At 41.0% G+C, this 26,270-nt stretch overlaps 1 protein-coding gene across 1 annotated transcript; it reads left to right on the plus strand.

Annotated features, from left to right (window-relative positions):
• The first annotated feature begins 4,812 nt into the window (after window positions 1-4,812).
• On the plus strand, window positions 4,813-23,471 carry LOC306913496 (myosin-7-like). The gene is made up of 38 exons (XM_079490187.1): window positions 4,813-4,852; window positions 5,329-5,551; window positions 5,818-5,961; window positions 6,427-6,583; window positions 6,941-6,968; window positions 7,076-7,181; window positions 7,279-7,371; window positions 7,462-7,525; window positions 7,619-7,717; window positions 7,814-7,917; window positions 8,448-8,586; window positions 9,004-9,122; window positions 9,517-9,666; window positions 10,760-10,930; window positions 11,083-11,395; window positions 11,485-11,549; window positions 11,656-11,861; window positions 11,958-12,081; window positions 12,172-12,308; window positions 12,396-12,651; window positions 12,768-13,010; window positions 13,100-13,276; window positions 13,668-13,813; window positions 13,945-14,035; window positions 14,377-14,766; window positions 14,850-14,976; window positions 15,075-15,193; window positions 15,587-15,783; window positions 15,899-16,082; window positions 16,168-16,333; window positions 16,439-16,563; window positions 16,649-16,957; window positions 17,087-17,290; window positions 17,385-17,681; window positions 21,493-21,597; window positions 22,109-22,204; window positions 23,139-23,270; window positions 23,378-23,471. The coding sequence occupies exons 2-38, from the start codon at window positions 5,351-5,353 to the stop codon at window positions 23,396-23,398; spliced, it is 5,805 nt and encodes a 1,934-aa protein (XP_079346313.1). The 5' UTR covers window positions 4,813-4,852; window positions 5,329-5,350; the 3' UTR covers window positions 23,399-23,471.
• Window positions 23,472-26,270: the final 2,799 nt, after the last annotated feature.

A 26,270-nucleotide genomic window follows, 5' to 3' on the forward strand; every position in this document is an offset into this window, starting at 1 on the left:
CAATCCTATAGTTAAAACAATGATTGAAGTCTGGCATGAGGTTAATATATTTTTGGGAGAACATCCACGTCTCTCTCGCTTCAGCCCAATATGGGGTAATAATCAATTTGTGCCAGGTAGAGCTGATGGGGGGTTTAAATTGTGGGCTGATAGGGGAATAGGTCAATTAAGGGATGTATTTGAGAGGGGTCGGGGGAGTATGCTCTCGTTTGAGGAACTGGTCATTAAATATGATATCCCTCGCAAACACTTCTTTAAATATCTGCAACTGAGGGACTTTATTAGAACTAATCTGGGGCAATCCATGCTGGCCCCATCCATGTCTGTGCTGGAGAAAGCTTTGGTTAATGACCCATTCGGAAGGGGGTTAATATCAGATTTCTACGCCCTATTGGTTGACTTTTCTCCGGAATCCTCGGAAGATAGGCTTAATGCCTGGAGAACAGATATTCAGGAGGATTTAACAGTGGAACAATGGAGTACGGCTTGTGCACAAGCTCAATCCCAGACTGGGAATACTCGTCTAAAACTTCTACAATACAATTGGCTTATGAGAGTGTACATTACACCAGTGAAACTTAATAAGTATAATTGTAATATTCCAGATGTATGCACCAGATGCGGTGAAGATAGAGGCACATTGTTCCACTGTCTATGGTCCTGTCCAAAATTGATTGAGTTTTGGGGGAAGGTCGGGCAGGAAATACAGAAGATTTTGTCAATAAATATTGTACCAGAACCAAAGTTCTTCCTGCTCGGTCTATATCCGGAGGGACACAAGATAAAGCGTAATGAACAAATGTTTATAGATATATGTCTTTTACAAGCTAAGAGAGTGATAGCATTGACCTGGAAGAGGCCGGACAAACCAAGTATTACACAGTGGTTCAGAGAATTGTCTTTATGTCTACCTTTGGAAAAGATTGCATACATTCTTAAGGACAAACAAGAAATGTTTCAGGAGGTGTGGGGCCGTTTTATGAGATACATAAAGAACAATAATTTGTCACATCTAATGGATGGAGCTGAAGAGGAGTAGTGCTGTTGTTGTTGTTGTTTTTTGTTTTGTTTTGTTGTTTTTGGTTATTGTTGTTTTGCTTTCTTTATATCAGTAATTGTCTTGTACTGTTCATTGTTGTTTTTTGTATATGTGTATTGTCATTTGTGTGTAAAAAGGAAAATAAATATATTGTTGAAAAAAAAAAAAAAAGTAGCAGACTGGACTTGTGAGTTCTGGCATTTCTATTACAGTGAATCTTGTTGAGCCATGCACCCGGAGAAGTATTTTGGTCTTGGACTGACTCGTTTTCCACCATGTTCCATATTACCCCAGTCAATTTGAACTAGGCCTACTTTACATGCTCTAGCCTCGACAACCTTGCAGGCTTATGCAAAGGCTAAAAATGTAATTTAGATAGTATGTTAAGTAGACAGGTCAGGTCATTCATTATTGATATGGCATCCTATAGTCAGTGTGTAACTTATATGTATCCTATAATGTACAAGTAAAATATTTGATGTAACCTACAGCTTACATATGCCAAAATGTTCCGGCCTGTGAAAGTTCACAGTAGTGTTGCTCATAAGGCATTTACAAATGCACTAGCATTGCCAAGTTCATGTTGATAATGGTGGTATCACCATACGTGACAAGTGGCTTCCTGGGTTCTGTCAGCTAACATAGAAGACAAAGGACAGCAGGTGAGTCAGTTGAGGTCCGACCGTCAGCTTACATACGTAACAGAAGACTCATATTATCCCTGCAGCAGGCTAATGACTCAAGACAGCTGGCTCTTGGAACTCTTGGCAGGGACTGCTTTTTCCACAGATGAACCCAAGGTTAAAGTGTAAGTTAGCACTACCCTGAGTTTAAAGGTTCCTGTTGATGAACGATGAGCTCTTGGTAACACCATCTCCTTATTGTCTGTGGCCAAAATGATCACCTTCCTGACCGCCTGACACTTTCCCTCCCTGATGCACAATAAAAACTTGATGACATCAACCCTTGACCTTGGATAATTAACAATGTACTCAGCAGGTGAAAAGCTTTGGATCAACGCCATATAAAGTTGAAGCTCATTTATTTTTTAAATAAATAGATACACTAAGATTGATAATGGTACTGTAGACAAAATATGCCATGCACTGATGACATTTTTTATTATATATATATAGATGCCTTATCCCATAATCTATGTAGCCTGCAGAGAGTGTTTACCATGAAGGCTTTGCAGTATGCTTAATGGTCAGTAGAAGGAATCCAAAAAACAATTTCACAGTGTTATCTTTGGCCTCAAGGATAGATTAGTAAACCACACCACTCACGTCACCAACACAATGTGGTGTAGAGTTATAGAGTAATGTTGACAGTTTTAATGACAATACTAATAGGGTGAACAATAGAGCTGTTGCTGTCTTTTGTTGTTGTCATGGTTGATCTACTTTTTCACTGGCATATCTTTTTCACAATAACCTAGATTCTAGAAATGTTTGTTATGTGACCACTTCTTTAAATAACATTTTCAGTCCCAAGTGTCTCCCGGTGACTGCCTAGAATCAAACAAGATTGACGCATGACAGAAATATTTTGCTAGTGAAGCCTGTAGCAAAGACAAGCTACAAACAAATGTTTAAAGGAGTAGTTCACCTAAAGAATTACTCATTTTCTATCAATTTCACACCCAATTAAGTCTTCAGTTTTTATTATTTTTTTCATTCCTAAGCCAGCTGATGACCAGCGGAGTCTCCGCAAGTCTCCTACTACTGGAGATGTACTGCCAGTCATCACATTATTGGCTCAGGAATTTGACAAAACGAAACAAAAACTAGAAAAAGTGCCCTTCTGGGCACAGGAGGATAGGAGTGTGATGTTTGGCAAAATGTTTAAGAGCAATATAAACGTGTGTGTGTGTGTGTGCGCGTGCGTACATGCGTGCGTGTGTGTGTGACGTGGCTTGGCCTGTTGTAGCGCCACCATGAGGCTGATTTGAAAACTGTCAAGTGGCATTTCTTCCAAAGCCTAGTGGGAATATGCATGCACAGTTTCACCACAATCGGACGCTGCGTTGAGTAGTTGTGGCGATTTGTACAAAACGGGTACAAAGCGGGCTACTCCTGAAAAGTTTAGAAGCCAATCGTAGCCAATGAGGGTGGATTATGAGAAATCAAACAAACCCGTCTTGATCACATGACTATGGAGAGCATGTGTACCGATTTGCGTGAAATTTGGATAAAATCTGAAGGAGTAATATTAGAAAATGTGTTTTACATATGTCGGCCTCCTGGTGGCGCTATAAAGAGCAGATGTGAAAAATGTGGCATTTCTTCCTCGGCCTAGTGCGTGCACAATTTCACGGAAATCACACGATGTGTTCATGATTTGCAGCATTTTGTTTGAAACTGAGCACTCCTGCTTGCTTTGGAAGCCAATCTTAGCCAATCAGGATGGAGTCTGAGAAACCTGAAAGACCCGTTTCGTTGAATGGCTCTAGAGAGACCAAATGTGTACCAATTTGCGTGATGTTTGGAGAAAATCTGTAGGTGTACTGTCCAAAAACTTGTTTTGCACAAAGCGGCCTCCTGGTGGCGCTATAACAGGCCGTTCTGGAAATTTTGGGGCAGAGGTTCATCGTTGGCATCCAGGGAGTGTGTGTGCAAAATTTGGCATCGACGGGTTAACGGTGCCGGAGATTAGCTGTTCACAGACGGACGGACGGACGGACGGACGGACACACGGACGGACGGACGGAGTGCAAAAGATACTCTCTCCCCATGCCTTCGGCCTGGTGGAGACAATAATCTGCATGAATCTGCATGGCTTCATGGGGTGTATAATTGATATTAGTCATTCTTTGACTGTGTAAGATTTAAATATTCTCTTTGGAACTCAGCAACACGTTGTCAAAAACGGTATTTATTAACGTTAAAATACATTAACATTCTAAGTAATTTTAGCGTGACTGTCGAGGGCAGACACTCACAATAAAAAATTGTGTTTAATTGTGTTTAGAAAAGTTGTCAAAGCACATGGATTAGTTTCACAGTAGTATCCCTGGATAAAATTGTATGAACTGTATGAACTGGCAAACAGGTGCAGTCGTCTGCATCATTAAGAACATGGTGTAGAATAGCCACTGTGATGATTAAACATATTTTGTAAACAACATGAACACTAAAACTGGTGAAAACATACTATAGATCCATATATTACACAGAATATTACCTTTCGCTACTTTGTGAAAACAGCAGTGATTGATTATAATATCACTGCCATAGGAATGTGTTCCATTTACTTTAAAATTGATGACACAGGAATTATGTTCTAATATACATGATTTGAATATAAAGTAGCTGTGTTTAACATTACATTCATTTGTTATAAAATGGCACAGTGTATGATGTAGGAGCAAAGCTTGTGCTACGGTATTAAATCTTGAATAGCATCACCACAAAGCCATCTCATTGGAGACTCAAAAATAGGACGCAGAACAAAGGGCCATGTGCTACCCTCCTCTGTCCATAATCATAGCTCATTGTATCAGGCCATATTGGTTGAAGTTTTACACACCTCTGCCAACCAAAACAGAACAACTACACCAGGTATGAAAGGGGGATGTGACCTCCTCCCAAATATGGTCAGATGCTAGTGTTTATATACAGAAAGGAACAGAGCTGGGGGAACACCGGACACCAGGAGGACCCGTGAAGGTAGAATGGACAGGCAATACAAGTCGACCAATTATGAATAATAAATGGATTTGATTGTTCTACTTCATTTGTTTATATCCATGTTCAATTTTCTTTTTCACAGAGACCACAACATCAAAGTCATTCAACTGGTTTCCAAAAAAAGGCAAGTCACTGTGATATACTATAGTTACTTTCTGGTCAGCCACCTTAAAATAATCTCCTGGTACATTTATTGAAGTAATTGTAACAAGGTTATAGGGAAAGCTGGAAAGCAACCTGAGAGGCTGCAAATGAAACAGCTCGCAGTGAGAGAGTGATACTGCTTGACTATCCTGTTACACACAATAATAGTACAAGGCATTTTAAGTTAACAAATTTGGGACACCAGTTTGTCTTTTTTTTCTGTCTTAATAGTTTATCAATATCTGTTGTAATCAACTGGTTCATTTCTGTGATATTGTTGAATTATATAACTTACCAACATTCATCGTATGTTGTTGGTTTAGAACACATTTACAAATATATTTAGCCAATTTCAAAATGTCTATTCAATGACACTAGAATATCTTGTGACTGTATCTATACAGTATAGCACTTAGTATAGATACTAAGTGCTGCATCTTTGGAAATTGTTTTCAGGTAAACATCTAAAAACGTAGAGATGGGGGACGCCCTGATGGCAGAGTTTGGGGCAGCAATTCAGTTTCTGCGAAAGTCAGACAGGGAGCGTCTGGAGGCCCAGACCCGTCCATTCGACATGAAAAAGATGTGTTTTGTGCCCGACCCTGATGTTGAGTATGTCAAGGCTTCCATTATCAGTAGAGATGGAGACACAGTCACCGTGGAAACTGAGTTTGGAAAAGTGAGTGTGTCATGTATAAATGAGAGCAGTTGCCCATTAGTGGTGGGATAACAAAGTTGGCAATTACTAACATTTCCTAGGCTGCTAAATGGATTTTAACATTTTAACCATTGTAATCACACAAATTAACTAGTCGCTGTAATTTCTATACATAACAAAAATGGTTAAAGTATGACCATAAAAAAAGAAACTAACAACAATTCCATACTCATACTATAATAGATTAGGACATGTCTAGTGAGTATACTGGTTTCATCTCCCCACAGACAGCAACCCATAAGGAGGAAAATATCCATCCCCAGAACCCGCCAAAGTATGATAAAATTGAAGACATGGCGATGTTCACCTTCCTCCATGAGCCTGCTGTGCTGTTTAACCTCAAAGAGCGTTACGCAGCCTGGATGATCTATGTGAGTCATTGGAACTTTAACCGAATGTGAACATCATCTAGTTTACATGTATGCGTCTTCTTCACTAATGTAGTCTCGCGTAGCCAGACAACTATTCCACAATCTCCGAATGCTATATAGAGTCTGGAACTACACCTCCCGAAATCCGAGTAACGGAAGTTGCCATTTCCGTTCACGGAAATATATTTTAAAATATCTTTACATTTTATTATTTTATTTCCATTTCTGCTAAGCAGCAAGCTATTATATGCTTAGATGATTTCGATTTATATTAAGATAAATTTGTGTGACTGTAAAGACGAAACGGAAGTGTGAAGGAGGCTTCACTTCTGCTCTATATTTTTTTAGCTTCCGTGCTCCAGACTGTATGACGGAAGCATTTGAAAATTGCGAGAGGCAACACTGCAACAGTCTGGCAACGCAAGAGTGAGACTATCACTAATGTGACTCTGACTTCCTCCACAGACATACTCAGGGCTGTTCTGTGTGACTGTCAACCCCTACAAGTGGCTGCCGGTGTACGACCAGTCAGTGGTCAATGCCTACAGAGGCAAGAAGAGGTCCGAAGCTCCTCCTCACATCTTCTCCATCTCTGACAATGCCTACCAATACATGTTGTCAGGTACTGTAAACCTTCTTAGTTCGGGTGGCAGTGGCTCAGGAGGTAGAGCGGCCGTCTTGGAATCCAGGTTCCAGGCTCGATTCCCGGCTCCTCCTGGCTATGTGTCAAAGTGTCCTTTAGTAAGGCACTAAACCCCTAACTGCTCCTGGTGAGCAGGTTGGTGCCTTGCATGATTTTCTCCGCCATCAATGTGTGTGAATGGGTGAATGTGAAGTACATTTGAAAAGTGCTTTGGACCATTAGTAAATGTGACTGTGTAGATCATAAAACATTGTCATCGTGTGACCACCAATATATTAAATGTGACTGCCCAAATTAGTACCGAATATCATATTAACATGTCTTTAATGTTTTCAGACAGGGAGAATCAGTCTGTCTTGATCACGTGAGTGGAATATTACAGATCTGATCTGCAAAAAAAGAAAAGAAGCAGCAGCAGCATACATTATTTTCTGAAAAAACAAACTGAAAAAAAGTGTTCTTGTTCATCAGTGGAGAATCGGGTGCTGGAAAGACTGTGAACACTAAAAGAGTCATCCAGTACTTTGCCAGCATTGCAGCTGTTTCTGGAAAGAAGGATGCTGCTCAGGAGAAAAAGGTTTCTTTTAGAACATCTATGTTGATGCTGTACAGTAAAAGGTATAGTGCATGATTTAGTCAAATCTGACCTCGATATGAACTGTACTTATTTCTAGGGAACCCTTGAAGATCAGATCATTCAGGCTAACCCTGCTCTGGAGGCTTTTGGGAATGCCAAGACCATCAGGAATGACAACTCTTCCAGATTTGTAAGTTTAACCCTAAAACCTAGCAATTCATCCCCCAGATGTTCCCCTGCACTGTCAAGACCAAACCAAACTGCTTGTCATATTTCTTAGGGTAAATTCATCCGAATTCACTTTGGTGTCAGTGGCAAGTTGTCATCTGCTGATATTGAGACTTGTAAGTATCCAGGGACTTTTATACATTTGATGGAATTAAAAATAATAACTAGGCCTATTAGTTAATAGTACCATGTTATCTACCACCTTCCAGATCTGCTGGAGAAGTCTCGCGTCACATTTCAGCTTAAAGCTGAGAGAGACTACCACATCTTCTACCAGATTCTGTCTCAACAGAAACCAGAACTGCTGGGTGAATATTGAAACGTACAACAATGTCATGCCAATAAATAAATTACTCATTATATATGATACCAATTAATCAAGTGCCATTCTTGACGCTTCACAGAGATGCTGCTCATCACCAGCAATCCCTATGATTATAGCTTCATCTCCCAAGGAGAGATAACTGTAACTTCCATCAATGATTCTGAAGAGCTGCTAGCTACTGATGTAAGTGAATTCATGGATACAAATAAAAGATAAGATTTACCACAAGTCAAGTATACACGTACGTGTATAGCCCTTAATCACTGTGACAGCCTCAAAGGGCTTGAAGGACCTAGCCTGGAAACCAGACGAATCTGCCATTGCAACAAAAAAAAAAGAATTGCCTGGCATCACTCAGTTGTGATTGGATTTCACTCCCTCCGAAGTAGTGAGGGAGCAACCAGGGCCCAGTATGCAAATATGGGGCGGATTTATCACTAGAAGAGGCATTATTTTTTTATTCCGGAAATGTCTGGCCAAAACAAAACAAAACAAAACAAAAAGATTCCTGAATGTGTGCAATAGGTGCAAAGTGGGAGATATCCAAATATAACATAGCAAAACTGCCAAACTATTAATTGTCCATACTAGTAGAAAGATGAATGGTAAATAATGAATTACAGTAAGCACTATAGTAGCAATATGTAAAACAACGACAACGACTGGTCAATAAAGTACAAATCCAACTTGAAAACCATTATCTCCTGTTTTAGGCTGCTTTTGATGTGTTGGGCTTCACCCAAGAGGAGAAGAATGGTATTTACAAGTTTACTGGTGCCATCATGCACTATGGAAACATGAAGTTCAAGCAGAAACAGAGGGAGGAACAAGCAGAGCCTGACGGCACTGAGGGTAAGATTTCACCATGAAAACATAAATACAGAATGTAGTACTTACAGTTGGGTGCCACCGATATTGTCCCTTATCATTTGACCCATTTAGGCCTGACCTCAAAATTTAAAAAATCCTTCTAAATCATCCAGTTTTCTGAAATAAATATTTTCACGATTTTTCAAAAATAGCAGACCTACAAGCTCGTAGCGCGCCACTCGGTGGCGCGCTATGAGCTTGTAGATCTGCTATTTTTCAATAGCTAAATTATAACAATGTTTAAAACACCAAAAGGGGTTCCCGCCCAAAATGGGTTAACTGTCCTTTTGCGCAGATCACGCAAACCTCAGCAAAAAGAAAAGGACAATATCGATGGCCTCCAACTGTAATATAAGATAATGTGCATAATATGTGGTTGAAATGTTTTCGCTGCTGCAGAAGCTGACAAAGTCTCATATTTGATGGGGTTAAACTCTGCTGACCTCCTGAAGGGCCTGTGCCACCCAAGGGTCAAAGTAGGAAATGAATGGGTCACCAAAGGTCAGAGTGTGAATCAAGTGAGTATCTCAGAAATTGTACCGTTGTACAAATTATTTACAAGATGATGGGCTATCGCCTTTTACTTTGTTGCCATTCACACATTGTATATCTATTGGATATCACTAACTATTAGATCATGGCACAACGTAGTAACAGTGGTCCCCAGTGCAGGCTAGTTTCCATCTCTCCCTTTTTAAATGCAAAAATAGATTAGGTTCCACACGCAAAGACACTGCAAGCCATTTACGTACGTTGTAGCTGCGCACTGGCAGAGATTGTCGTCATATTGTGATTAGTAACGTCTTATTTGTTCTATTAAGGAGCGGTTGACAATAAATAACACTTGAAGTTATGTTAAAATGAGGGTTCATTAATGTTTTATGCTTAGTTCAACATGTCTATGATCATCAGGTCTACTACTCAGTTGGTGCACTGGCCAAGTCAGTGTACGAAAGGTTGTTCCTGTGGATGGTGGTGAGAATCAACCAATCTCTGGAGACCAAACAACCTCGTCAGCACTTCATTGGTGTGCTGGACATTGCTGGCTTTGAGATCTTTGATGTGAGTATTCTGAACAATGAAAAATCTAAATCTTCTAAATCTAAATCTATATAGATGTAATAAAGGAAAAAATAACTAGAGATTAGAATAAAAAATAATATTGCCAATGATGTGAAATTCAGGATGGAGCCCTCTACTCTTGGAAGATTTACATATTTAAAAAACATGCTTTTGATTTCATAAAGTTAGTATGCCTTAAAAGTAAAAGCAACAAATCTTCCACCACTGCAATTCTTTAGAAGACTCATTATTTAGCTTCTCGTGTTTCTTGTTTTTCACATTTTAGAGCATATCCGTGGGCATAATATATGGACATACCTAAACAATAGATTTTGTGGTTTTATATAAAAAGCCCATAAAAGGCCTTGATGACTTCCTGTCAAACTAAAACACACTGCATGTTGATGACAGATACTCTTCTGAAAAAATATGAATCTTCATTCATCCCATAGCTGCACGTTCCTCCAAAAACACCAGATTTTAATTACAAACTGTGATACTCTGCTTTGAGTCTCATGAACAGTAAACTAAAATATGTATCTGAAAACATTTTAGGTTAGAACAAAGCAACATAGTAACATAAACAGGGACGTAGCTGACCATTTGGTTGCCCTACTCGTAGGATATTTGTGCTGACCCCCCCTCCCGACGAGAGCGCTGCTATTCCTCATCCAGATCGCTGTTTGTGAGGAGTAGGACGCACACGGCCGCTCGTTATTATGCGGCAGAGCCGTGGAGAAATGTGTTATTTTGAGGGTCGGCTTGGCACTTTTGGGCACATTTTGTTGCCCCCCTCTGCATGTTGCCCTACTCGCAGTATGTATTGCGCGTATAGGTAGCGACGGCACTGAACATAAATTCACACTTCCCCTCTCTTTCTCCCTCGGGCTGCGTGAGATGCAGGCTACAAACATACAGTAGTCTTCTCTGGCCAATGCCTTCCCATAGTCCAAGGGGATGGGACCTTCTGATTGGTAACATAATATAGGCTACAGTTTCAGACTGAAAATAAAATGACAGAAAAAGCCATTTCACCAGGTCTTTAACCACAAGGCTGCTTCAAGTTCTTCTAATGTGATGTGATCCCTTACAGTTCAACACCTTTGAACAACTGTGCATCAACTTCACTAATGAAAAGCTGCAACAGTTCTTCAACCACCACATGTTTGTGTTGGAACAAGAAGAATACAAGAAAGAGGGCATTGTGTGGACATTCATAGACTTTGGTATGGACTTGGCCGCCTGCATTGAACTAATTGAGAAGGTTGGTTTTTGGGAGTTCAAAGTAATAAATAATTTCTTAGATTCTTAGATTCTATAATTACATTTTCACAGCAGTAATATAATATTTTGGTTTCTTTTAATGTATTAAGCACATCTCATCTCACATCGCATCTCGTTCCCATTTTTCTCTAGCCCATGGGTATCATGTCAATCCTTGAAGAGGAGTGTATGTTCCCTAAGGCCAGTGATGCAACATTCAAGGCTAAGCTGTATGACAATCACCTGGGCAAGAATCCCAACTTCCAGAAGCCCCGGATGATTAAGGGGAGACCAGAGGCCCATTTCTCCCTGGTTCACTATGCTGGTACTGTGGATTACAACATTGGTAACTGGTTGGTGAAGAACAAGGACCCTCTCAATGAGACCGTGGTCGGTCTCTTCCAGAAGTCAAGCCTCAAGTTGCTGGGTACACTGTTCGCTAGCTATGCTAGTGCAGACGCTGCAGGTAGGCTATAAGTGAACAGATGCAGTTCAGTTAATATTCAGAGAGGTACTGGTAATACAGATGATCTGCCCTTTTCATGTCGTTAATAGATGAAAAAGGTGGAGGAAAAAAGAAGAAGGGGTCTTCATTCCAGACTGTGTCTGCCTTGCACAGGGTGACCATTTCTCAGTGGCAAAAACTTGCAGGCAAAATCATTTACATTTTAGACACAATATATCAATAAAATATTGTAACACATTCATTCTTTGTTAAACCCACAGGAGAACCTGGGTAAACTCATGACCAACTTGAGGTCTACCCATCCCCACTTTGTACGCTGCCTCATCCCCAATGAGACCAAGACTCCTGGGGCCATGGAGAACCCTCTGGTTATGCACCAGCTACGCTGTAACGGTGTGCTGGAAGGCATCAGGATCTGCAGAAAGGGTTTCCCTAACAGAGTCAGTTATGGTGACTTCAAACAAAGGTTAAACATGAGCTTTTAACCCAACAGCTATTTATTTACAACTGCTTCTCTAAATGCGCTATGATTTGATATGTGTGTTTATCATGTTTCATTCAGATACCGTATTCTCAATCCGAATGCAATCCCTGAGGGACAGTTTATGGACAACAAAAAGGCTTCCGAAAAACTGCTGGGTTCTTTGGAACTGGATACTGAGCAGTATAAATTTGGACACACCAAGGTTGGTCTTTTTTAAATAGTGAACAAAAAGGTCATTCGAAATAATGCCGTATTCTATTTTGTTTACACACAGTTCTGTATCCATTATTAGGTGTTCTTCAAAGCCGGTCTCCTGGGTGTTCTTGAGGAGATGAGAGACGACCGCCTCGCTCTCATCATCACTGGAATTCAGGCCAGAGCCAGAGGATTACTGGCCAGATTAGAATACCAGAAAATAGTAGAACGCAGGTACAGTATCACAGCCATTGCCCAAGTGAATCAGCACATACTAGAATAAAAGAGGAATTACTTAAAAACAACCGCTTCTATCAAAAGGGATTCCTTGCTGGTGATCCAGTGGAATATACGTGCTTTCATGGGAGTCAAAAATTGGCCCTGGATGAAGATGTACTTCAAGATCAAGCCTCTTCTGAAATCAGCTGAGAATGAGAAGGAGATGGCAAACATGAAGGACGAATTTGCAAAGCTAAAAGTGCTTTATGCTAAAACTGAAGCCAGGAAGAAGGAACTGGAAGAGAAAATGGTCAGTCTGCTCCAAGAGAAGAATGACCTGAATCTCGCAGTCCAGTCTGTAAGTCATACAATTTACTAAATTCACATAAATATATTCACTGTAATACTATTGTTTTGTTTCCATGAAAACATTTCTGAAGTATAAAGTAAGTTTAAATATATTGTTCCAAACAGGAACAAGACAATCTGTCAGATGCTGAAGAGCGCTGTGAGGGTCTAATCAAGAGCAAGATCCAGCATGAGGCTAAAGCCAAAGAGCTGACAGAAAGACTGGAAGATGAGGAGGAGATGAATTCAGAGCTCACTGCTAAGAAGAGGAAGCTGGAGGACGAGTGCTCAGAACTGAAGAAAGACATTGATGATCTGGAGCTCACTCTGGCTAAAGTGGAAAAGGAGAAGCATGCCACCGAGAACAAGGTATTGTAAGAGACAGTCTTACAGTAGCTCTCATGTTGATGAAGAATTTACTCAAGCAACTTAATTATACTAACTAGGCAATAATGTAGGTTAAAAACATGACTGAAGAGATGGCAGCGTTGGATGAAATCATTGCCAAGCTGACAAAGGAGAAGAAAGCTCTTCAAGAGGCTCATCAGCAAACGCTGGATGACCTGCAGAGTGAGGAGGACAAAGTCAACACCCTGACCAAGGCCAAGGCCAAGCTGGAGCAGCAGGTTGATGATGTGAGTATTATGTTAAGCACCATTATACTGCTTGGTTGAATGCTTGATTTTGATTGGTCAATTGCTGAATTCAGCTGTGTTATTTTTGTTAATGACCGATGGGCTCTATAACCGCTGCCTAATCAAAGTCTCAGAGCCATGTCGGGCGTTATTTCTCAACAACAATAACCGGCACGGGGTATATTATCCCTTGCTTAAATGCATCAACCCCTATGAATGAGACATCACCAAAATAACAGTTTGATGTGAAATATATTTGTGATGCATGTTCAGATAATTTTTTCATAAAACTTCTAGTGTCTAGTTTTAGAGTTACTAGAGTTGAGTTACTTACTATAATGCCGAGCAGAGTAGAATCAATGCATTATTCCTGACATTGTTCACTTCTTAGCTTGAAGGATCACTGGAACAAGAGAAGAAAATTAGGATGGATCTCGAGCGAGTAAAGAGGAAGCTGGAAGGAGACTTGAAGTTGACCCAGGAGAGCCTAATGGACATGGAGAATGACAAGCAGCAACTTGAGGAGAGGCTGAAGAAGTATATTAGTTTATATTACTGTATATTACAATCACTCAGAAGCTTACACATCTTATACATTAGTTTTATAAACAAAGAGGTCTTAAATGTCGGTTTGCTTTTACTTAAATGAAACTATTTTGTTTTAATAGGAAGGACTTTGAATTTAGCCAACTGAACAGTAAGATTGAGGATGAACAGGCTATGGGGGCCCAACTTCAGAAGAAACTTAAGGAGTTGCAGGTAACCAATGCAATATAAAATGAAATGATGCAAGCACAACTATAAATAAAACTGAGTAAAACACGTAGACCTATGCCAAGGGTGTCAGTTTAAGGTGTATATACATTATATAAATGCTTTAGCATAAATAAAAGCTCCTCCTGTGGAGATTGGCAATGAAGTTGAGACAGGGTCCATGAAAAACTTTTTTCCACAGTTTTGTGAAAATCCAATCGATTAAGTTAATCAGTTCTTCCATGGCCCAGGACCAATCATATTCACAGACAATTGTTTTAAACATGACCTCCTCTAGGCGGAGGTAATAAAGTGTTTGTCTAAATATGCGAGGATAACATTTTCAGGCTCGTATTGAAGAGTTAGAGGAAGAACTGGAGGCTGAGAGAGCTGCTCGAGCCAAGGTGGAGAAACAGAGAGCAGACGCGGCCAGAGAGCTGGAGGAGATCAGTGAGAGGCTGGAGGAGTCCGGTGGGGCGACCGCTGCCCAGATCGAGATGAACAAGAAGAGAGAGGCTGAGTTCCAGAGGGTGCGCAGAGACCTTGAAGAGTCCACTCTGCAACATGAGGCCACTACGGCTACCCTGAGAAAGAAGAATGCAGACAGCGTGGCCGACCTGGGAGAGCAGCTTGACAACCTTCAGAGAGTCAAGCAAAAACTGGAAAAAGAGAAGAGTGAGCTCAGACTGGAGCTTGATGACGTGGTCTCCAACATGGAGCAAATCGCTAAGACCAAAGTGAGTCAAAGGTCCTAATTACCGTATGCAGAATTATTATTATGATGTTGATTCATGAAAAAGATTGTATATATTGTGTTTAGACAAACTTGGAGAAAATGTGCCGCACTGTGGAGGACCAGATGATTGAATACAGAACAAAAGCTGAGGAAGGCCAACGTCACATTAATGACTTCACCATGCAGAGAGCAAAGCTTCAAACTGAGAATGGTATGACCTGTTACAATTGGTTAATAAAATATCACTGTAGCGCCATGTAGAAAATGTTAAAATAATTGAAGGTTGATGGAAAATGTGTTTGGCTACAGGTGAGCTAATCAGGCAGATGGAGGAGAAGGACTCTCTCGTCTCCCAGTTGACGAGAATGAAGCAGTCATACACTCAGCAGGTTGAAGACCTCAAGAGACAACTGGAGGAGGAAGTCAAGGTAGAATAATGCTATTAGTCAGAAATGTGAGGTTGATGTTATCTACCATAAATTCATTGATAAATGTGTTGTGATCCTAAGTTTAAAGAATCACACTCGTGTGAAGTGAGAGGCACCTGGTAATGTTGAAATTAAGCAGAATTTTGATCATCACTTTTAGAAGCCTGCACATTATGTGGGCAGTCACTTTTATTCATTGCAGATTCAACAAGATGTATATTAGTTAGCCACATGACGTCTCACGTCGTCACGTCAGTGCCCTAAACAAACATTAAAAGTCCATAGGCTTGGCTGCCATATGACGTAATTTGAAAGGCTTTGGAGGGGATAAATAATAAGTGTTTGTTTGAGGATTCTGCAACTAGTCCTACATCGTTTTCCCCCTCACCAAAGGCCAAGAATGCACTGGCCCATGCAGTGCAGTCTGCTCGCCATGACTCTGACCTGCTGAGGGAGCAGTATGAAGAGGAGCAGGAGGCCAAGGCAGAACTGCAACGGGGAATGTCCAAGGCTAACTCTGAAGTGGCTCAGTGGAGAACCAAGTATGAGACTGATGCCATCCAGAGGACAGAGGAGCTGGAAGAGGCTAAGTAAGGAACGTTTTGGACGAGAATAAACCTGGCCAAGCAATTAACCAATTATCATATACTGATCATTCTTGTTTGATGTATCCAGTGTTAATTGCTTCTTGCGCCCTGTAAATAGGAAGAAGTTAGCTCAACGTCTGCAGGATGCAGAGGAAGCTGTGGAGGCTGTTAATGCTAAATGCTCCTCTCTGGAGAAGACCAAACACAGGCTCCAGAATGAGATTGAAGATCTCATGGTGGATGTGGAGAGATCTAATGCTGCCGCTGCAGCTCTAGACAAGAAGCAAAGAAACTTTGACAAGGTAATATGTGAGAAAGAGAACATGGTAAAGTTACTTAGTAATATTTAAAGATTGTCTGATCCAATGTGGCACATTATTTAAACAGATCCTGGCTGAGTGGAAGCAGAAGTATGAAGAATCTCAGGCTGAGCTGGAGAGCACCCAGAAAGAGGCCAGGTCTCTCAGCACTGAGCTCTTCAAACTGAAGAACTCGTATGAAGAGTCTCTGGATCATCTGGAGACCATGAAGAGAGAGAACAAGAACCTGCAAGGTAGTGTTTCATTAAACGTCACTATCTAATGGATGATGTAGAGAATACCTTTGCACAGCTGGGAGCCTGGGACCAATATTAATTAATTGAATACTTTTACAATAGAGGAGATTTCTGACCTGACTGAGCAACTTGGCGAGTCAGGAAAAAGTATCCATGAGTTGGAGAAGGCACGTAAACAACTGGACCAAGAAAAAACTGAGATACAGGCTGCTCTGGAGGAAGCAGAGGTAAGACTAGAATAACCTTTGAATATATCAAAGTTTATTGGCTCAATGTCAGACACATTTCACATGATATGTGGTGTTCCAACAGGGAACCCTAGAGCATGAGGAAGGCAAGATCCTCAGGGCTCAACTAGAGTTCAACCAGGTCAAGGCTGACATCGAGCGCAAACTTAATGAGAAGGATGAGGAGATGGAGATGACTAAGAGGAACCAGCAGAGAGTGGTGGACACCTTGCAAAGCTCCTTGGAGTCTGAGACTCGCAGCAGGAATGAGGCTCTGAGACTGAAGAAGAAGATGGAGGGAGACCTCAACGAGATGGAGATCCAGCTGAGCCAGGCCAACAGGCAGGCAGCAGAAGCTCAGAAACAGCTCAAGGGACTCCATTCTCATCTGAAGGTATAGTAATAATATTGTTTGTGAAAACACTGTTGACTATAAATCTGTCATTATCTTTCATTAAGTAGTAAATGGCAGACAAGCCGCGTCAAAAATATTACATTTGTTTAATGGTTAATATTTTAACAGGACACTCAGTTGCAGTTGGATGATGCTCTTCGTGGCAATGATGATCTGAAGGAGAACATTGCCATTGTGGAGAGACGCAACAATCTGATGCAGGCTGAACTTGATGAGCTGAGGTCTATGGTGGAGCAGACTGAGAGAGCTCGTAAACTGGCTGAGCAGGAACTGCTCGATGTCAGTGAAAGAGTTCAACTGCTGCACTCTCAGGTAAGACATCACAAATCAGTGAACATTCTTAAAACTCGCATTACATCAAATTAAAAAAACATTATCACAATGTTGTATTTTCTCCTGTGCTCAGAACATCGGTCTGTTGAACCAGAAGAAGAAACTTGAAGGAGACGCAACCCAACTTCAGAATGAAGTGGAAGAGGCTGTGCAGGAGTGTAGAAACGCAGAGGAAAAGGCCAAGAAGGCCATTACTGATGCTGCCATGATGGCGGAGGAGCTGAAGAAGGAGCAGGACACCAGCGCTCACCTGGAACGCATGAAGAAGAACATGGAGCAGACCATCAAGGACCTGCAGCACCGTCTGGATGAAGCTGAGCAAATCGCCATGAAAGGTGGCAAGAAGCAGGTCCAGAAACTGGAGGCCAGGGTGAGTGACAGTACTAACGTGAAGTTATAAAAGAACTACAGTTACAACCGGAAATCCTTGCCCATTCACTGCTATGGAGTTGCTCAGCCAGAGCATACACCCTTTCCCCGATAAACTATAAGGCGATCACACTGGCAGTCGGGGGCCCCGGGGAGTTTTTGGTTCAGATTCTCGCAAATTCGCCAAATTTGGCACAGATGTTGTCCACACCGTACTATATCATTTTAAGATGGGTGCCAAGATTGGCGCCCCATGGTACTGCCATATTGCGCAATCCAATATGGCTGCCACCCGAAAAAAACGGAAAGTCATAGAATCATAAATGATACCACTTTTTAGGGGGTTTCTGGGTCGTAGAATCTGATTCTGGTGTTGTTTTAATGATTTGAGGTCAAGATTACCCCTCAAGGTCAAGTTTACTCATCAAAGTTAGTATATAAAGGTAATATTGGGGTAAAATCCAATATTTCTGGTGCGCCATGCCAGATGCTACCCCCAAAAAGTTATTTTTTTTCCATTATAAGTTGTAGTTGTATATGTATCAATGTTTCACAACTCAAAACAGTAGATTGTTTATTATAAACAACAAACTAATACAAGTCCAACTTCAACAACAGTAAACAACAGTAGGGGACAATGTAATCAAAATAGTTACTCCGTAAAACTTGCTAAAATCAAAAAGTTAGATCACAATGTTGTCTTTCACATTCTTTGTGTCTCCATCCCTTGCAAGGTGTGGAGTTACTGGCTGTCATCTTCATTATTAAGGCCCACCTTCGCATTTGCAGAGGATTGTGCATCGGACACCGATACGGTGGCATTTGCACCTTCCCATGCATCCCTTGAGGCAGCCACAGCGCACAAGAAGGTCACATGCTGCTGATGCATCACTAAGAGTGGTCCACAGTGGTTGCCATGTGCCAGTGCCATCTTTGTGCCAGCCCCACTCACTGAAGTCAGGAATTTCCTGCTGGACCGAGGTTGCCTGATTCCAGTAGAAACTTGCCTGCAGTAGCGCTCGCTTGACATGCTGGAACAGTGCAGCTTGGGTAGGTGGGAGGTTTTCCAGTGATCTACTTCCAGTGGTGAAGAGGCAATGTCTGGCCTCATTGACACCAGCTGCACCACACCCCTTGCTGTACATGAGCACGACAAATCGTTCAATGTTCTGCATATGCACAGACTCAAGACTGAAGAGGTCAGGGGTGTTTGTGAGAGCAACTAGTGTGTTGGTGAGGTCTGGTATGCTTCTCCAGGCTGCCCAAGCTGTCTTCTTGCCACATCCAAGAAACTGGGAAGTTGTGTCACACCCTGTTAAGCTGTGGAAGAGGGGTAGTGCCAATGACTTTGATGGACCGAGATCAGAGTAGATGGTATGGACTGGTATGTCACGATATTTTCGACCAGTACCGAAACCCACCCAGAGCTCGGTTAGGCCAAGGGTCTCGAAAAACCGGATTGCCAAAATGACAACATCGCTGTCTACGGTGCGAACAAAGGCTGTTGTATGACCCTGCTCTGCTGCATGTGCCAGATGCAGGAGGATCCTGGTGTCTGCCTCAGAATGGTTGCACTTCTGTAGTTTTGTGACATCACAAGGCATGTTGGAGAGCACAGTCTCAAAGCGGGTAGTCAGAAGGAGCTTTCCACGCATGTCATTCTTTGAGATCTGTGTGCTGATGAATGAGAAGAGCTCCTTTTTGTTGTCCTCGTTTTTTAGGAAGCCACTCCATTCATGCTTAGGGATTGGAGTGCTACCATCACCGACTTTTGTCCGTGAACCATTCCCACGCCGTTTCTGTGTAAGATATTTTAGGTTATTTTCCTCTGGGTAGTTGTCCCATACAGCATCAATGCGTTGGGTACTAGTTGTCATTTGGGCCTCCAGAAATGGTGTAATGTTGAGCAAGACATACTCGCTGAATGTCTTTGCTGTTGTGGGGCGCACCATGTGGATGACTGCTGCCATATCCAACACCACAACGGTAGCTTGTTTGGCAGAAGCTGCATGACCTGTGCTAGCATTGAGGCATTGAAGAATGTCAGACTTTGTCCCAGATCGCAGAGACCCTCTGTCCGCCAGGCTCGGTGGCTCTCTCTGATTTTCGAATTGAAAGAAGTCTGTCATGTCAGCATTGGGACGTGACTGGAGTGAAAGGAACAGTTGTGTGATTAAAACCATGTTCTGCTTCTGTATGCCACTGTCCTTTGTACCTTTTTTCTTGTGGCCAGTTCGGTTGGCGAATGTTAGCATGTTTTTCCGCTTGACGGTATCAGATACTGGTACTGAAGCCATTTCCAATCTTTCCTTGACATATGCTGCGTGAAGGGTCTGGCCGGCTTCATGGATTTGAGATAAAGAAGCAACAACTGACGGCTCCATGACATTCTGTGTATCGAGTGCAATAAGCTCCTGGCTTGTAGCAAGGAAGGGGTTGCCTAGCTGCTGTACCACATCGATGAACGAGAGTACATCCTTGCGAAACTTTACTTGCAAGTTATGTCCTTCCTCATGATGAGCAGTGGATGACGTTGGTGGGTCATTGATGGCCTCAAACTCCTCAACTATCCGTGTGCAATCAGGTCCAGCCAGCATAAACAATGTAAGGGCTTCAGGATTCTCATAGAGTCCAACGGCTCCGCCATGCGCCTGGAGGCTTTTGTTGGACTGCTCATGTGCTTGGTCCTTGGCCATGAGGCTGAACTTTCTAGCTGATTTCTGCACAACAAAGTTGCCCTTCATGAATTCAGCATGTACTTGAGGGTGTTTATCAGCTATCTGAACCATGTCACGGACATGGACTGGCAGCCAACGTGCGTAGTTTGTGTGGTCCAGGGCGTGAAACCAGCCGCAGAGTTCGTCACATGCTTGCACATATAGTGGAAAGTCCCCTTCCCGCAGGGACCGCACAAAGCGACACATCAGAAGCTCCAGCTTCATTATGGTTGACCAGAACTTGAACTGGGGAACAGTTTGTGAACGTTGATCCCACATATCAAATGACTCAGGTGGGCCCATTATACTCTCACAATACTCTGCGTAGGCGGTCTGTTTGAGCTTGAATTGTGAAACATTGATACATACAAGTATAGCTTATAATGAGAAAAGAAAATGGGGGTAGAATCTGGCATGTTGCACCAGAAATACTGAATTTTACCCCGATATTACCTTTATATACTAACTTTGATGAGTAAACTTGACCTTGAGGGGTAATCTTGACCTCAAATCATTTAAATAACACCAGAATCAGATTTTACGGCCCAGAAAACCCCTAAAAAGTGGTATCTTTAATGATTCTAGGCCTTTTTGTTTTTTTCGGGTGGCAGCCATATTGGATTGCGCAATATGGCAGTACCATGGGGCGCCAATCTTGGCACCCATCTTAAAATGATTAAGTACGGTATGGACAACATCTGTGCCAAATTTGGCGAATTTGCGAGAATCTGAACCAAACGGTCCTTTTTTTCCCCCGGGGCCCCCAACTGTAGTAGTAAATTAGACACCATTGTAACCTGGCAACATTTTGGCATTTTGCCAACATTTTGCCAATGTTTTGGCAACATTACAAACATTTTCTGATTAAATCATAATTGCATTGTCTAATATTAAACAAATTAAAGAACCAATGCAAGAACAATGGAGGCCAACACATTGGAGAAGTTGATTATTGTCAAAAAAACAAAACAAAAAACAAAACAAAACTGGGTTCACTGGAATACTTTGTTGTTTATGCTTCCGGAAGTTCCGGTCACTGCCTAATATGTCTGTTTTAACTAAACTATTATGCTCACACATATGCGTTCATTTAAGGTAAGGGAGCTGGAAGTGGAAGTGGAAGCAGAGCAAAGAAAGTCTACTGATGCTGTGAAAGGAGTACGCAAATATGAAAGACGCATCAAGGAACTCACCTATCAGGTATAATAGTCTTTTTTTTCTAACTTTTTATTTAATTTTACAAGAGAAAAAAGGTACAGGCACAAAACAATATATAATTGATTGATAGTCTAAACCAACTAAGGCACAAAAAAACAACAAAAGAAAAACACATAAATATGTTTGCTATATCCCCTATCTCGGCCAGTTGAGTGGCTGCACCCCTCCTTGCCTTGTTTTAAATCCTAGTAACCCCACACCCTGGCACCAACCACCATTGATATAAACAAATAAATAATAATAATATAATTAAAACTAAATTCCAAAATTAACAATAACTTATAAATGAATCCCTCCCAACAGAACACACCCAGCCATAGGCCTAAAAAGAAACCCTATAATAATAATAACAAAGAAAATGAGAAATATACAGTATACAAATGTCAGGCATAATCTTTAGCTTTATTTTCTTTAATACACATTTGTTTAATAAATGTAGCTGAGTCAAATGTGTGTTACTTAGAATTAATATTATATATATATTCTAATGCAGACAGAGGAGGATCGTAAGAATTTGACCCGCCTCCAGGACCTGGTGGATAAGTTGCAGCTTAAGGTCAAGTCCTACAAGAGATCTGCAGAAGAGGCTGTGAGTATTTCAAGATACTAACTATGCGATATGCTGTGCTATTCAGTCACTACACTATAGGAATATTAACAAGTACCTGTATCTGCACACCTAGCAGTAGCGCACACGCACATCCAGCCTGTATACCTGCACACCTACAGTAGCACACGCACATCCAGCCTGTATACCTGCACACCTACAGTAGCACACACACATCCAGCCTTTACCTGCACACCTAGTGCACACACATCCAGCCTTTACCTGCACACCTAGTGCACACACATCCAGCCTTTACCTGCACACCTAGCACACACACATCCAGCCTTTACCTGCACACCTAGCACACACACATCCAGCCTTTACCTGCACACCTAGCACACACACATCCAGCCTGTATACCTGCACACCTACCTACAGTAGCACACACACATCCAGCCTTTACCTGCACACCTAGCACACACATCCAGCCATTACCTGCACACCTAGCACACACACATCCAGCCTTTTCTTCTTTTATCTGCACACCTAGCAGATACACACAGTTTGTTCTGGCAAAGACCTAAAGATTGGGGGTGCCCGCTGGCCAAGTGGTCCAGGCGCATGCCACATAAAGGCTTTGAGCTGACAGGGTGTCGTGTCCCGTTCATGACGACCTTCGCTGCATGTCTCTCCCTTTCTCTCCCGCTCTCCTTCTTTCCTGTCTATCTTCACTTGATACTATCAATAAAGGCAGAAAAACCAAATCTTTATAAAAAAAAAGACCTAAAGATTGACGAATCGCTGTTATTTATTTGCTGCGCAGTGTTGTGTAGTGTCTCTAAAATATTGCCATATAAGCAGGGCTGTTGTAACTTAAAGTCATACTGTGTAACTTTTTGAATTAAAAGGTTATTTTGGATGCAATATTTCACAATGACCATTCCAACATAAATGTGTTTTTCATATTTCATTGTAGGAGGAACAAGCCAACAACAATCTGAGCAAGTTCCGTAAGATGCAGCATGAACTAGATGAGGCAGAAGAAAGGGCTGACATTGCTGAGTCTCAGGTCAACAAGATGAGAGCCAAGAGTCGTGATGTGAGCAAGGTAAGCATGTAACAAATGTAGATGCAATATTGTAATATTTTGAAAATGTTTTGAAAGCAGTTTTGAAACTGAACTCACTATTTTTATAATCTTCTTTCCCCTTACAGAAAGGTAAAGATGAGGAGTGAAGCTCGCTGAACGACGCAATTATATTTCTCTATGAAACATAGCAGAAAAAATAGTAATAAAGCAATTAATAAAGTAATAAAGCGTTTGTTTCAGTTGTGAACTTGTGTCCTGTGCTTGCCGGCTTTTGATGTGGAGAAAGAAAACCATCGTTACAATTGAGTCTATATGCCTACACACCTTGTCATACATTAGAATGAGATAGAAACAGCTACTGTATAACGATTGATTGATTGATTGATTGATTGAAAAAAATATTCACAGTATGTAGAATGGGTACATTTCATGTCCTCCATTTTCAATTCACCAGAACATTTAAAGATGTACAAATATACACTTCTATGAAAAACATAGAAGGAAATCATCATATAAAGAAAGTAAAAAAGGGAAGAAAGAAAGTGCTAGATGTTTAGGATATATGCAAAACATAACGTGTCTGATGTAAAATGCTGCATGCAAGCACATCCAACAAAGGTAATGTTGGCTTCGGTTACACGTTTCAGTTAAGAGTTCCAGCCTTTGTTCCTTGTGTCTGAAAGACAATACCCTCACACCTCTGTGCTGATAACTGTAACAGACTGTGGACAGCTGAGAATGTGACACAACGAGGCAAGGTTAATGCTCACAATAGCTCTTGTGTACTGTACGTTGTACAAACTGTGAATCAACAAGCTTGATGAGTTGAAGTAAATAATACAATAATAACTAGTTAGAGGTTTTGGTGGTTTTGATGGTTTTGATGAAGGAACAGAAAATATAACAATATTGCTGCAAAGTGGTAATGAGGGTTTCAAGCCAAAATAGACAATAAGAACTTGAAAGTTGCATGTGTTTGTGCCCCTCCTCTCTCAGTGTAATAATGTAAATACAATGCCAGCATAACCACCAGAAGTGGCTGACAGTCAACACACAATTACGATCAAAATATGATCCAGAAAAAGCCAAAAAATATATATATTTAATCAGAGTGTATGACATACAGTTCAAGACATATAGGCCAAACAAAATATGAAGTGAGCGTTATGAAGTATGTTATGTTAGAGCCACAAATTAGTACTTTCACATTGCAATCTGCATCATGATCTGATGAATCACAACTCCTTGAAAACAAATACAGATAAAGTCTTGTGTTTTTATATATTATAATAATTGAATGCCAGCATTTAATTGAAATTCTTGCTATTGACAAGATTATTGTAATTGATATTTTAACTCACCACATTCGTTTAGTTTTTATGAAGTGCAGTGGTCCTAATCCTACTGGGGAAACCACTGGATGTTCATAGGATGCTGGAACATAGAAGATGGACAGAGCGAGTCAGTGAGAAGAAGCAAAGGATTGTCAGGAGAAAAGGACACAGTCCTATATTGTACTTCAAGCAAGGATCAAATTACCACTCTTACACACTCCAGACTGTAAGACAGCTGATAATTGGACCCCTAACATAGGTTGGCATGTTCAGCCATGGAAGGTAATCAGAGACACTCAAGGTTAGACAAGACATTTTGAGTGCTGGAAGGGCTTCTTGTCAGCAATGCAAAGGTCTTAGAGGAGATATACTGTAAGAACCCAACATGTGACATGTCTGACCCTGACAATTATCACTTTGTATACAGCCTTGCACTTTCTTTGATGGATTTACAATATGTATTACAATTGCATAATAGGCTCTGTGAGTTTCCAGAAGCTGTATGTCATATCCTGATCTGGTTCATTTTCCTATAGCTTCAAATGATTGGCATGGCTGCAATCAATCAATGCAATGTACCAATTAAATCAGCCAATCAAATGAAGCTATGGGAAAATGAACCAGAACAGGAAACAGTTTGCGAGAATCCTGGACCACAGCCTATTAAGGATGTATTAATCTTAACATATTTCTCATAAGCACTTATAAACACTTCTAAAATATTCTCTGGATTTATTTTTAAACACTGCATTACAATTGAATTAAACCCATTATATTTGAGTGGACTAAATCCACTGCAGATTTAGATGACTAATTACATTTTATTCAAGACTATGGATACAAGTAAATAAAATGTTGCTCTGTGTTACTGTTAAAATGGTCATGATTGACTTGTTAATATGATAGATCATATTAACGAGTGCCTTACTGGCTGGTGATTTGAGCATGACAAGTGAGCTACAATATAAGCAGCTATCATAGACAAAGGATGGCAAGTGATGATAATAATAGCTACATTAATTAATGTAGCTATTATGTTCAAGTACATCACAACAGACAGTAATAACTCAAGGCAGCGGACTGTTGGAAACTTGGATCCCTTGGCAGGGTCCCATAAGTTCTGCAGAAGAATCCAAGGTTAAAGGTGTAAGTTAGCACTACCCAATGTTGAAAAGGTTTATGTTGTTAAATGCCACAGTCTTTCTGGAGGTAACACTAACCCCCAATTGTCCGCGGCCCAATTAACACATTGCAGACAGCCTTACACTTTTATAAAACCATTATACCATTATATACCATTATATAAAAATATGCCATCTACAAATGAATGTTTATTTTGTCATATAATTATAGGAGAACTAAGTTTATGCCCTTTTGCATGGATTAAAGCAAAATAAAATCTCACGACTGAAAAACATTGTCAGGCCAAGTCCTGTTGTGAAACGGAGTGAAAAGAGTTTCGGAAGTATTTAGCAAAATATGTAGAATTATGATGGGGGTTTTTTTGTTTTGTTTTTTCTTTGCTTGCCAAAAGGTCAGTTGAGTTCTAGTTAATATAATGGTTGCAAAGGTTTTAACTGATTGCCTGAGCCCCGTGGTGGGAGTTCTGGTCTAGTTTTGGTGAATATTAAAAATCACAAAACTAGCATTATTTGTATAGTTATTTACCATATAGAGCAAATTT

Source organism: Electrona antarctica, assembly GCF_951216825.1.
Source record: "Electrona antarctica genome assembly, chromosome: 20".
NCBI lineage: Eukaryota > Metazoa > Chordata > Actinopteri > Myctophiformes > Myctophidae > Electrona > Electrona antarctica.